Below are 12395 nucleotides of genomic sequence, written 5' to 3' on the forward strand. Positions count from 1 at the left end.
TGATTACTGCACTGATTTTTTTTGAAAGGGAGGTAATAAAGTCTTGTACTTTCCCTTGTTTTTGATATCTAAGCTGAAGATACCTTTTCAACTAAAGGGATATTTTTTTAATACACTTCACCTTAATTTTTGTATGCATAAAAATATGCTAGGGCTTGCCTATAGGACAGGATCCACTTTGTTTTCAAAGAATTCCTTCATTTTAGAAGTAATTTCCACCTCCTCTTTTCCTGCTTCTCTGACCAAGAACACTTTCTCATTTTCAGTGAAGTTCTTTTCTTTTTTTCCTTATGTAGTGATTTTGGTTTTCCTTTCTTCTCCCTATTTGGTATGTACATGAAAGCGGATGGTCTGTCGTTCACTGGGAGCAAGTCCAGATGACCTGAAGGACCCAATTAAAATTAGTATTCCACGGTATGTCCTGTGTGGGCAGGGAAAGGATGAACATTATGAGTTTGAAATAAAGGTGAGTGCTGATCATTTGCTTTTCTTTAATGCTTTTGTTCCACTAAGTGCAATTTCTGGTTCTCTTTCTCTTATGTAAGTGGCCTTGATACTGTTAAATAAGAGAGGTGAGAAGAATGCACGGTATAGGACGCTATAAAGACAAGCATTTTCCAAGTGGGTTGATTGTACAGAGGAGTCTAGTGGCCAAACTCCAGGGCTGAGCAGTTCCAGAGACAATGTCAGTTCAATTTGAGGAGTTCCAGAGATGAGGATTAAATGCCTATTGGTTATAGGAAAGGCCTTTATTGAGATGCAAGTGTCAGGTACAGAAAAGGCCTAGACTTGAAATATTTACCTGAAATAATGAAAGCATGAAAATATTATTAAAGTATTTTTCATATATGCATGACAAAGGCTTGTTTCATTTCAAGCTCTCTTTATTGTTCTTATTCTTCCCACTCTGCATTTCCAAGGTGTTACTTCTCCAAACTTCCAGTTGATTTTCTGCACAGAAATGCTGGGGAGGAAAAAGCATATTAATTTTGTTTCTTCTGGTACACAGCCAGTGTTTTTTCAAAGCAACATCTAAAGTCTAATTGGAAATGTGTTCTCAGTGTGTGTGGACATATGTGTAGCATAACTGATATACATGGCATCGGAGACAGAACTGGCAGCCTCCTTTACTGAATGTGCTGCCAGATGCTTTGTTAGCTGCTGTGAGGTGGAGGAGTGACCTTCCTCACAGTGTAATGGACCATTTTGGAGCTGCTCTCTCTTTTGAAAAGGTTTTTATTAAGATGGGCAGTCTCAGCTTTGTTTGTGATAATTAAATTTTCATTTTGAAACATACCATGCCATTTGTGGGTGGAATACCTCCTTTTGCCTGTTGAACTTTGATTTTCTTGGGGCTAGTGAAAGCCCAGACCCAGAGAGATGCTGAGAGATGTGTAAGTTCACATGAAACTCCACCAAGGACTCTTCTACTCAGTTTTCAGCACATGAGAATTACTGGATTAGGTAATGGTTAGTGAAGATAGCTAAAGTAAAGAGGTAGCTTCCGTTCTGAATATGTTGATGGATTTCTTTTCCAAGTATTTTTCCTTCACTGGTAAAACCCATGTAAGCCTCTACAAGATCTTATCATGAGGGAGCAGTTGAAAGAGTCTGTGCAGTTTGGCAGTTTTGGGGATGTTTCTTACAGTCATTCCCTCATATGAATCAATCAACTGCTAATACTTTTTCCTTTCCCTCCAGGTCTCTGTCTCACAGGGGATTGCTTCTGCTGTAGTCAGGATTTAGCTCCATGCTACAATCCACAGACCTTCCACAAACTTTTCTATTTTAAACCTTTTCCATGCAGAGCTCCCAGCTCTACTTTGATCTGTATTAATCTTCAGAAGCTCCTACAGTTATTCTGTAGAAAATTAGAACACATGGAATAGCGGCTTTGTATTTTTTTTTTGCCTTAAAAATCAGGAAAATGTGGCAGAGGGGGGAGATTAAATGTACCTATTAATTTAATCTTTTCCTCATAGGTCAGAATACCATGTCTGCTGTCAAAATAATTCCTGATTTCAACCTTACTTCCCTTAGTTAAAGTTTATTTTCAGGTCATCCGAAATATATGTCAGTTGTGGGAAAGGACTGAGGTGTTGCTAATCTCATTTCCTTTGCTAGGTCCTAAATAAGCTTTCTTCCACAAGGTTCCTCTTTCAGGAAAATGGATAGCTGACCTATCTGCATGTTACAGAACTTTGGAACCTGACAAAGTGACAAGTGATAATTGAGTTGAAATTTAAGACAGTGCCCAAAACTGTGAATCCTAGGTATCTCAAAGGTATTTGCTTCAACAGACATTTCTAGTCATTGTGTTTGTAATTAAATCCTGCATAGTTATATAGAGGAACAAATATAATAAATTTCTGTATATAAAAAATACATAAAATTCTTCTTACTGCATGCAGTAATAAAGATTGTTTTGTTTATATGCCAGAAGAGAGAGGATGAGTTCCACTTTCCCTGGCAGCTTCATGGTCAATTCGTAAGTCTTTCAGCCCTAACATACTATCCAACAATATTTTGTTTTAGTGCAGGTTCAGCATCTTGTCAACGTAGACATGTATGGGAATAGGCCAGCAGGATGTTATGTCCACTCAGGTTCTTTATCTTGATACAGATCAGAATTAAAGATGTTGAGTGGGTCTCACAAGAACTGACTGGAGAGAATTCAAAACAGGAAGAAACTGATAATTTATTAGAGTTAAGACAGCACCTTCTTTTGCAGCAGGAATATGTCATGGAGCTGTTTGTGCTAGTCTGCTATTAAGTATTCTGTATGAATTGATTCATTTCCAAAAAAGCTTCCGTTTGAGTGACAATTTTATGTGTTGTCTTTAAAGACATGATGAAGCAGTAATAGCTTAATCAGGTCTAAACACATTTATGTTAGAGCTGAATTAGTATTCCAGAGAACTCCCCTTCCTTTCATGTTGTGTCAGGATATTCAGACGAGGCTGTGCTAGAAACAGTGTGGGAAGAGCTTTTGCATCAATAAAACCAGAGGCATGTGTTATGGACAGTGCCCATGGTTGCAAACAGTACCTATGGTTGGCAGAAGGAGCAACAAAGCAGCAGAGAAGGTGGAACTCCAGCTCTCATAAAGACATGCAGGGTCTCCTGAGAGGTGATAGAAACAAGGTCTGGAATCAAGCAGAGCTCTGCAGGGATCCTTTGTCAATAGTGAAAGTTGTAGATAAGCCTTCTCATTCAGCTTTCCCTCATTGTTCTGAGTTCCCTCCTTTTATTTATCCTGTTTGATATTCTTTCAAAAGTGGTTTTCTCGTGGTTCGAAGACTTTTAGTGATGTCTGACAAAAAGTCTTTAAGAAAAGATCCAGGCAGATGCACCCTAAGCCAGTGCTTTCTTTCAGATCCAGTTGCATTTCTGTTCAGCCAGATGCTGTGTTGGATTTGCTCAAAAAGTCCACATTTCTAGTCTAAATTTAATTCTGAGTTTGGTGAACTGTTGCAGAGTGGCCATAAAGGCAGAGGCAGTTCTCATTGAAACATAGTTCTTTAAGAAAATGATGCATGCCCCATAACTGCCTAAATAAAGAAAAAGTCTAATATTCTGTCAACCTTATCAGACTAATGCTCTCAATAATAAAATAGAAAAAGGTTCTAAGAAATTTTTTAAAAAACTTCTGGCTTTTCAGATGCTGTTTTTGTAGTGTGAGAACAGTTCAAACAAGGTCCACTTGAAGAAATACAAGTTCTCATGATGACTGTAGAAAGTTTATCCAGCCAGATAAAGACATTCAGCATTTCCTGGTTTTTTTCTAATTGCTTTCAGAATCAGGTGGAATATTGTTTTTTTTTCTCCCCCAGTCATGGTGTTACTTCTGTTGCTATGGGGCAGAAAGAGGACAAGTTCTGTGATGCGCTATACAGTGGAATTAATGCCTCCTTGGTTATTTTCTATCAGTCATGATGAGAAGAAAAGATAAGGAAACAAGACTGTGATATCTCCTTTCAGATTTATAGGTTTTACATAGGAAATGGTGCCTTTGAATGAGAAAAACAAAACAACACACAATTCTGAGGCAAATCTAGGATCACAGTAGTTCCTAGAGAAGAATATTCCAAAATCTGGCTTGCAGATGTACTTAACCATATGGTTTTTGTTTTAAAATACTTTTCACTTTATTAGCAAATTATGTAAAAAGCAAAGGGCTTTTCAGAATTTCTTTACTTGTTCAAAACATCTGCATATCTCCCTGTCCCCTTCCTACAGTGTGTAGTCTGTCATACAGTTGTTTTTTTTAAATGGGGGAAAATACTCCCAACCCAGACTTGTTGGATCAGTTGTAGGTGTAAAAGGTTGTGTTGTAGAAATGCTATTGCTATGCCAGGTGCAGTGTAATTCTCTTTACACAAATGGAGTTTGATTCTGTCTGACCTAATAACATTATTGCTGTGCTTTGGGGACCAGTTAAGAGTTTGTTTAGCATTGCAACTTGTTTTTCAATTGTATCAGCTATAACAATAAAATTTTGCAATTACCTGCTAGTCTCATTACAAGAATTTTGAAAGTGAACAAAGCAAAGTAAACAAAGAGGGTGACAGGGACCAAGTCAGGTCAAACCAAGCCACCAAAAAGCAGTTCTCAAGCAGCACAGATGCATGGCTCTGCTGTTTTCCTTCCTGTCCATCTCTAACACGTTATTATTAAACTTTGAAGAAGAAAGCTAATAAATCATTGGCTGCAGACAATTTGATTTGGGTAGGTTTAGTGCCACCCTATCACCTGGACAGGTATCTGATGTACAGCAAACATGAGATGCCTGCTCTTCCCCAGGCTGTGTGTCTGGAGGAGTCCAGGATGCCTTGTGCTGGGTTGCTCCTCTTCTGTGAAAACCCCTGGGGAAAAAAGAGGTCCCTTTGGAATAAAGATCATACGCAAATGAAATTATCACAGCAAAATTTTACAACTCTAAAATATTAAATTAAAGCAAAAAGAATTAAAGCAAAAAGACATAAAGCAAAAAGAATGCAGTGATGAGTAACATTGTTTTATGAATAGCTGTTACACTTGACCATTGTCTACTCGAACATTGAAATCACACAGTCCTCTGCCTTAATTATTCAAAACAGGATGGTTAATTGAGATCAGTGTAACATGCATATTCTTGACAGTTATTAATTGTTTTTAGTTAAACCTGCCTATGAATGTTAAATCTGTTCACCTGAGTTGTAAAGTTTGAGACACTGTTAACAGTATGCTGAGGGAATGTAGTCCTTTGTGTAGGTGTCTTAAAATGACAGAATTGTGAAGGTTGGAAAAAATTTTTGAGATCCTTAAGTCCAAATGTCAACCCTGCTAGCAACACAAAGATGTTCACCATTAAATCATGTCCTCAAGAGCCATATCCACCCTTTTTTGAACACTTCCAGGGATAGCAGTAGTAGAGTCAGAGATGACTTTTAGTAGCAGTGAATCTTGTGATGATATGAAAGACAAATTTTTTAAGAAAGAATGAGTTTTCTTTGTGGTTACATGCTAGAAGAACCTATGTTATAATGTTTGTGAAAAGTTTTGAGAAGGCCAGTTTTGTTTGCTTTCATCTTTAGTTTAAAATTGAGGTAAAAATAAGAAAAAGCCCACCCTAAACCTCTTTCCTTGTGTCATAAAATATGCAATAATTTCTGGTTTTCAAGACATTTCCCCTAATTTCCCTGCTCCATATACAACAGCAAAGGCAGCTGCTGTATGAGGAGGAGGATGGAGAAGGAGTGGACCAGAAATGGGTTTGTTGCAAGCATGGGGTAGCAGCATTTGTGCTTGGTTTCTTCTGGCTTTGTTTCTCTGATTTCTGTTTCTCTTACTCAGTTATCCTACTCCATTGCAACTTTCTTTGCCTCTGGAACTTTTTAATTCACTCATGTGAGAGAACTACTTGTTAATTTTAGGAGTCACTTTAAGATTAAAAAGCCTGTGTCTTTGTGAGATGTCTTTTGTGAAATTGCTTTTTTTTAATCTTCCTGCATAAAATCATAGCTGGGCAGGAGTAATGCCACATATTTGGCCTGTTTGATTCAAAACACAGCAGTGTTCAGTTTCAAGCAATGCCAGTTGGCTCTTTCCAACTCTGCTCATCAGTGTAGAATAATGTTTACTCACCCTGCAGCTTGGCTACTTGGTAGCCTTTGATCACTAGAGCTGCAGAAAGACTTTTGACTGTAGAGTCAAATGCTCTAGTCACAACACTTTTATGACCCACTTAGAAGTGTCCTTAGTTAATGTCACCTAATTTCAGACAGTGTTTAGTATCTCAGTTCTAGTGAGAATTTTGCAAATGACTGATGGTAAGGTTGGTTTGCTCTCCCTCTTTGCTCCTCTTGTTATGCACTCTATTCACAGGGGTAATTATGTTGATTTTAAGAAAACTTCCTATATAAATGGAATGTTTATCACCATTTTGAAGACACAGACCAAGAGTGTCTTAAAGAAATATCTTCTACTAAAAGCTGGTATAATATTTTACCCTACAAACTGGAATCCCATTCTATGTGGTAATGAACTTTATGTGTCCAAGAAATGTGTATTTATTAATTGTGAGTTTCTATGTGTAAGAATATACATTTCTATGAATATTTCAAGAGGCTGCACTGCACTTACTCTGGATGTTATTTATTCATTAATGGAACACCCACTGATTGTAATACTGAGAGTCAAATAGCTGCACCAAGAAGTGATTGGTGACTGGGGATGTTTTAATGTGTTTACAGTCTTGTCAAACCACTGTGGATTAAGGAATAAATGTGTTCAGGTGTTTTTTGCTTTGCAATAAGTGCTCCTTATTAAATACAGTTCTGTCACTGTAATTAAAGAAAAATTAAATAAACTTATAAAAGTTTTTAGATTTAAGACAACTAAGAACTGTCCATTTTAATCTTATAACTTTGTATACTGAATGGGTTTTAGTGTTGTACACTGTGTGGGTTTACTTCTGTTTCTTCTTTTTATATTGTGTGTTCTAGATAACAGTCTTGGATGAGACATGGACAGTATTTCGGCGGTACAGCCGTTTCCGAGAATTGCATAAAACTTTAAAATTGAAGTACCCAGAGGTAAGTTTTGGTAAAATTTCTTTTACAAAAAAGGGTAGAGACTTGAAAAAAAGTGCTTTGAAATATGTTTACTCAAAAAGGGAGGTGATTTCAGACAGCCAGCACAATTTCACCAACCCGGTTCCTGCCTGATCAATCTGGTGACCTTCTATGACGGAGTGGCTATATGGGTGCACATGGGAAGAGCCATGGGTGTCATCTCTTTTCATCTGTAAGGCCTTTGATACGGTGTCTTGGTTTGAGACAGTTTAATAGATGGGCACTCTGAAATGAGTAACCTTCCCCTTCATTCCAATCCCTTCCCACCAATAAGGAATCAGATATGAGTAGATATAAGTGAAAAAAATAACACATTATTAACAAACAGAATGCCAACGGACAAGAAGAAAAAGGTAATAATTTCTACATAACAAACTGCAAAAATCTCACAACCCTGCTGGAGCAAAGAGAGATCCAAAATGCCAGAAAAAGCCTTTCCTGAGATGGCACAAGGCAGGGACTGCCTCAGGCTTGTAGGACAAAGGGACAAGATACCGTCACACCCCTCTTGGGAAGGCAGGAGCTTTACAGATCAGTTCTAGCTGCAGGTGGAGACTTGCCAGCTCATGTAGGGTCCGCTGCTGCTTCCTCCTGCTGCTCGCAGGCTCTGCTGCTGTTGCTGTGCTCTGCACTCACAGCTGTGGGATGGGGGGAAAATGACCAGCCTGTCAGTGCCAGCATGGGGTGGCCTGGCCCCAGGAGCTCTCCGGCTTGTTTGCTGCCAGCAGCATTTGCAAATTCACTTTGAAACAGTTTCTAACTGCAAAATGCTGTCTATATGGATGGCTATGGTTGTGAAGCCAAAGCTGCCAGGAAGAGAGAGGCTCTGCTCCTGTAGTCTTGTGTCCTGGAGCAGGCAGCTGATGGATTTGGACCGGCTTGCTGGAGCCCAGGGCAACCGGCAGCCACCCACAGAACTCACCCCAAGGCAACTCAAACCCACTAACTGCACTCTCTCTGAGATGAGGGAAAAAAAACCCCAAAAATGAAAAGAGATCCCAAAAAGGGAGGAAAAACCTTTGCCTGAGCAAAGACCTAACAGCCCACAAAACAAATGCCATGCAGCAAAGAACCAGAAGATGCTAGGAGGCCGATTTTAAAAATACCCACAATAGCACCCCCCTCTCACACACACAAGGTTCCTGGCTGCAGAGTCTTAAGGAGACTAACAATTCTTGGTCACAAATAGATATGGAATACGGTGACATTATGGATCATCTCAGGACACATGGTCCCCACAACATCCTTTCCTCTAAATTGAAAGGAGATGGATTTGATGGGTGAACTGTTTTGGTGAATGAGGAATTGCTTGGATGGTCACATCCAGTGGGGGTCGGTCAGTGGCTTAAGGTCCACACAGACATCAGTGAAAAGTGGTGTCCTGCAGGATTCCGTACTGGGACCAGTGCTGTTAAGTATCTCCATTAGCTGGCACAGAAGGAGCAAGCATACCCGTAGCAGATGACACCGAGCTGAGTGCAGCTCAGAAGCATGAGGGATGGGATGGGATGGGATGGGATGCCATCCAGAGGGACCTAAATGAATTTGAGGAATAGGCCCATGGGAATCTTATGAGGTTCAACAAGGCCAAGTGCACCTGGGTGCAGGCAGTTCCCGGTATGAGTACAGGATATGGAATGAGGGGATTCAGAGCAGCCCTACCAGGAAGGATTTGGGTGTGCTGTGGATGAGAGGCTGGGCATGACCCAGCAATGTGTACTTGCAGCCCTGAAAGCCGGTCGTGTCCTGGGCTGCATCAAAAGAGTAACCTGCAGGAATAGTGAGGTTATTATCCACCTTTGCTCTGGTGAGACCCAACCATCCAACTGGAATCCTCAGCACAGGAGGGACATGGAACTCTTGGGGTGGATCCAGAAAAGGCATACTAAGTTGATCAGATGGCTGGAGCATCTCTCCTTTGGGGAGAGGCAGAAAGAGTTGGGTTGCTCAGCCTGGACAAGGCTCTGGGTAGACCTTATAGCAGTCTTTCCGTTCTTGAAGGGGGGTTATTAGAAAGATGGGAACAGATTTTGCATCAGGGCTATTGCAGTAGGACAGGGAGTAATGGTTTTAAACTGCAGAAGGCAGATTCAGAGTAGAATGTAAGAAAGAAAACTTTTTTACAGTGGCACAATTTTTACAATGTGTAGAGAAGTAGTGGATGCTTCATTGCCCAGTATATTCAAGGACAGGTTAGCTGGAGCTCTGAGCAACCTGATCTAGTTGAAGATGTCCCTGCTCATGACAGGAGGTTAGACTCAATATCCTTTAAAGGTCTCTTCCAACCCAAATGATTTTATGATTCTATAACTCCTCTCAGACGTAGGTGTCCAGTAAGACTGACAAGCCCTTCAGCACTTCAGAGATCCAAGGGTGCTTGATACAGAATGGATGTTGCAGTGAAACTGTGACTCTGTGTGTTGCTTCTGGCCATAAATTCCCTTTACTGCTGACTGGCGCCGTTCTCTGGAGGTTGCTGTTTTGTTCATTGCATGATACTTGCAGTCAGATCGTGTTGTCCTGACAACTTCTCATTTGAAAGAAGAGCGTTGCTCCACAGATACCCTTTTGTAATAGTGGCTTTCGAGTTTCTGTAAAATGAAAAATTGATCTGACCACTTCAGAGACTCTGGGCATTCAGGATGAGGAGCTGTGCCTGATAGAGCTTTAGTTCATTGGAGTGAGCATTTATGGAATTAGTTTTTAGTTTTCACATATAACTTTTAATTATTAACATTTTTCTTCTTTCCTACATGTTCCCTTGGATATTAGAAGAAGTAAATCATTCAAGCAATTAAAGTGACCCTGATTTGAGAGTTAGCACAAGTAAAGAAGCTTGGGCCATATATTCATGGGCAGTATATTAAAAAATATCATTATGTTCAAGGAGAGACATGAAATAGTGTGCAAATGCTTTCTTGGTCTTCGTTAACATACTCTTCAAGCTAAAAATGAAATGAGCATGGAACAGTCCTTGAGTCTGGGGCTCAAGATTGTTCCCATTCCAAAACAGTATGAAAACCTGGAATGGAGACTACTGTGCACCAAATATCTAAGAAAAAGTTTTTTTAAAAAAAGGAGTGAGAGAAAATAAAATAAAGTCATCTTTTTTAAATGACAGAATTTTTTAAGGTAAGGTTGAGTTTTTAATGGGAAATTGAAATGTTCTCTGTACACAAATGCTTTAAAAATATTACTTGTGAGTGTCCATATCATATTCTTATTTGAATAAATTGCCATTTCCTCCTGGATTTTAGAGTTATAGTCTGTCAGCAGGAATATCCTAATTGCATCTAACTCTAGAAAAAAGAGCCAGGCAGCTATCCAGTTGACATAGAAAAGAATGGAGAAGAATCCCTGTGCAGACTGATTTTCTCCATTTAGGAAAATGTGCTGGAGTAGTCTTCTTCAGAGTTGGTTATTGGTCCTGACAGTACATTGTGGAACAACTGAATTCTTTAACAGTTGCATCAGAGGGAGATCAGCTTCGTTCTTGTAGGCAGTAATTGGATTCAGGAGGAATCTGATGTTCTTAAAGCCACTATTACAGTGTCCCATGTGCTGCAGCATATTAATTTCACCTTTATTCATCAAGCATTTGTGATTGAGAGTACAAATTCAGGCTTTTTTTGATGTTACAGGAAAAATTGGTTGTTTTTCAATTTTTATTTATTTGTTTGCTTTGAAGAACAATGACAACATGAGTAGTAATATTAGATCAAAAGAAAGAGCAGCATCCAAGAGTGTACAAAGGGAAAAGATCCCAGCCTAGAGCACAGGTACATTGTTTTCTTCATTTTGGAGTTTTCCAAGCTGAGGTTGTTTTTATTGTCATTAACAGTTCATAGTATTTTTCATGTGGATTTTATCTGTATTTTAAATTCTCTACACTGCTCATTTTGTAAGTATCTTATAGAGGCAATTTTCTTTTGCAGCTTATTTTCTTTTATCATCCTCTCTCTTGTTTGTGGTTTTGCTTGCAAGGTCAAAACATTTGCTAATTTAATGTGCCACTTTGTTCCTTATTGACACTTCTGTGTTGCCATATGCTTGTGTCTTAGGTAAACTTACTGAGATTCACATTTAATGCATTAACAAAATGATTGGTTTAGTTATGCCAAAGCATAAATCTAATTTCCCATGTAGGGAACACATAATTTATTAAGCTATCTGTTCCTTTGTGAAGAAGTTTTGTAAGTCACTGCAAATATCAAGTCTTACAAGGGTGCCTATAGTATCTTTTTCCAGCCTTGAATGAGCTTTCACTTCACAACAGCTTTCACTAAATTATCAGAGAAGTTCAAATATACCCATGTTTGCTAAATACCAAGCCTGCTGAAGATTAGGAGAAGCAAGATAAGCATTTGATCATGTCAGCTAGTGGTTTTAGATAGGTACTGGCACATAAGTACCTGATTTGGAAACCCTTGCAGCACCGATGATGTCTTCTCTGTTTTACACAGCACAGGCTGTTGTGTTGTGTCCATTCCTGCTTTGAGACTTGGAGCATCACAAGGGAATGGCAGGTTTGTGGGCAGAAGAGACCTACATAATATGCAATGGGCTTTTTCTACTCATCAGCATTTCTACAAACTACTGTGTCTTTGTTTATCAGAGGGGAAGAGCATGTTGTGATGGATGAAACAAAATATTGTATGCTGCAGTAAAGATCTGGCATTTGTTTTCTTTGAAGGAATTTCATTAACAATGTTGTATATGTGAATGATTGATAGCTTTCCATATTTTTACCTTTATTTAAAATAGCTTTAATTTATGGTAATTTTGGATTCATTTTGCAATGTAAGTAGTAGTTCAGTTTGTTTGGTAAATTGAAACTCATCTGTCTGCTTCTGCTTATCTGTCATTGAACTAATTTAGGATTCACCATGATGCTAAAATGCATTTTAATACCAAACTTGGCAGAGTTGTGTCTTTAGTCACTGTGTATTATTCCAAAGAAGCTTGATCTTTAAAAGGATCTTATCAGAATCTATCAGAGTTGAGTTTTATTTTGCACAGTTCACCTTCCCACTCTAAATTAATATTTATAATGAGCAGCAAAAATACTGTGGGCATGTTTAATATATGAGTGTCCTGCTTTTAGAAGTGAACTTTACAGCTCATTAGTTGCTCAGCTCTGAGTTACTATATCAGTATTTTAATAATTTGCTGATCTTGCATTTCATGTTTCTGCCACTGAATTCCCAAAGGGATGTCTTGGCAAACTGATTTATTAGGAAGGTTTTAAAAAGAAGTATCTCTTTCAAAAGCAGAAACTTA

The 12395-nt window shown here is 38.8% G+C and overlaps 1 protein-coding gene across 4 annotated transcripts in view; it reads left to right on the plus strand.

Moving 5' to 3' along the window:
* The window catches only part of KIF16B (kinesin family member 16B), a 137662-nt gene that overhangs the window by 86823 nt on the left and 38444 nt on the right, over window positions 1–12395 (plus strand). For all 4 annotated transcript variants that reach the window (XM_058836038.1, XM_058836040.1, XM_058836039.1 and 1 more), the window contains 2 exons: window positions 344–466; window positions 6987–7076. In XM_058836038.1, coding sequence (XP_058692021.1) covers window positions 344–466; window positions 6987–7076 — 213 coding nt within the window. The remainder of the gene's footprint in view (window positions 1–343; window positions 467–6986; window positions 7077–12395) is intronic.

Source organism: Poecile atricapillus, chromosome 3 (assembly GCF_030490865.1).
Source record: "Poecile atricapillus isolate bPoeAtr1 chromosome 3, bPoeAtr1.hap1, whole genome shotgun sequence".
Lineage (NCBI taxonomy): Eukaryota > Metazoa > Chordata > Aves > Passeriformes > Paridae > Poecile > Poecile atricapillus.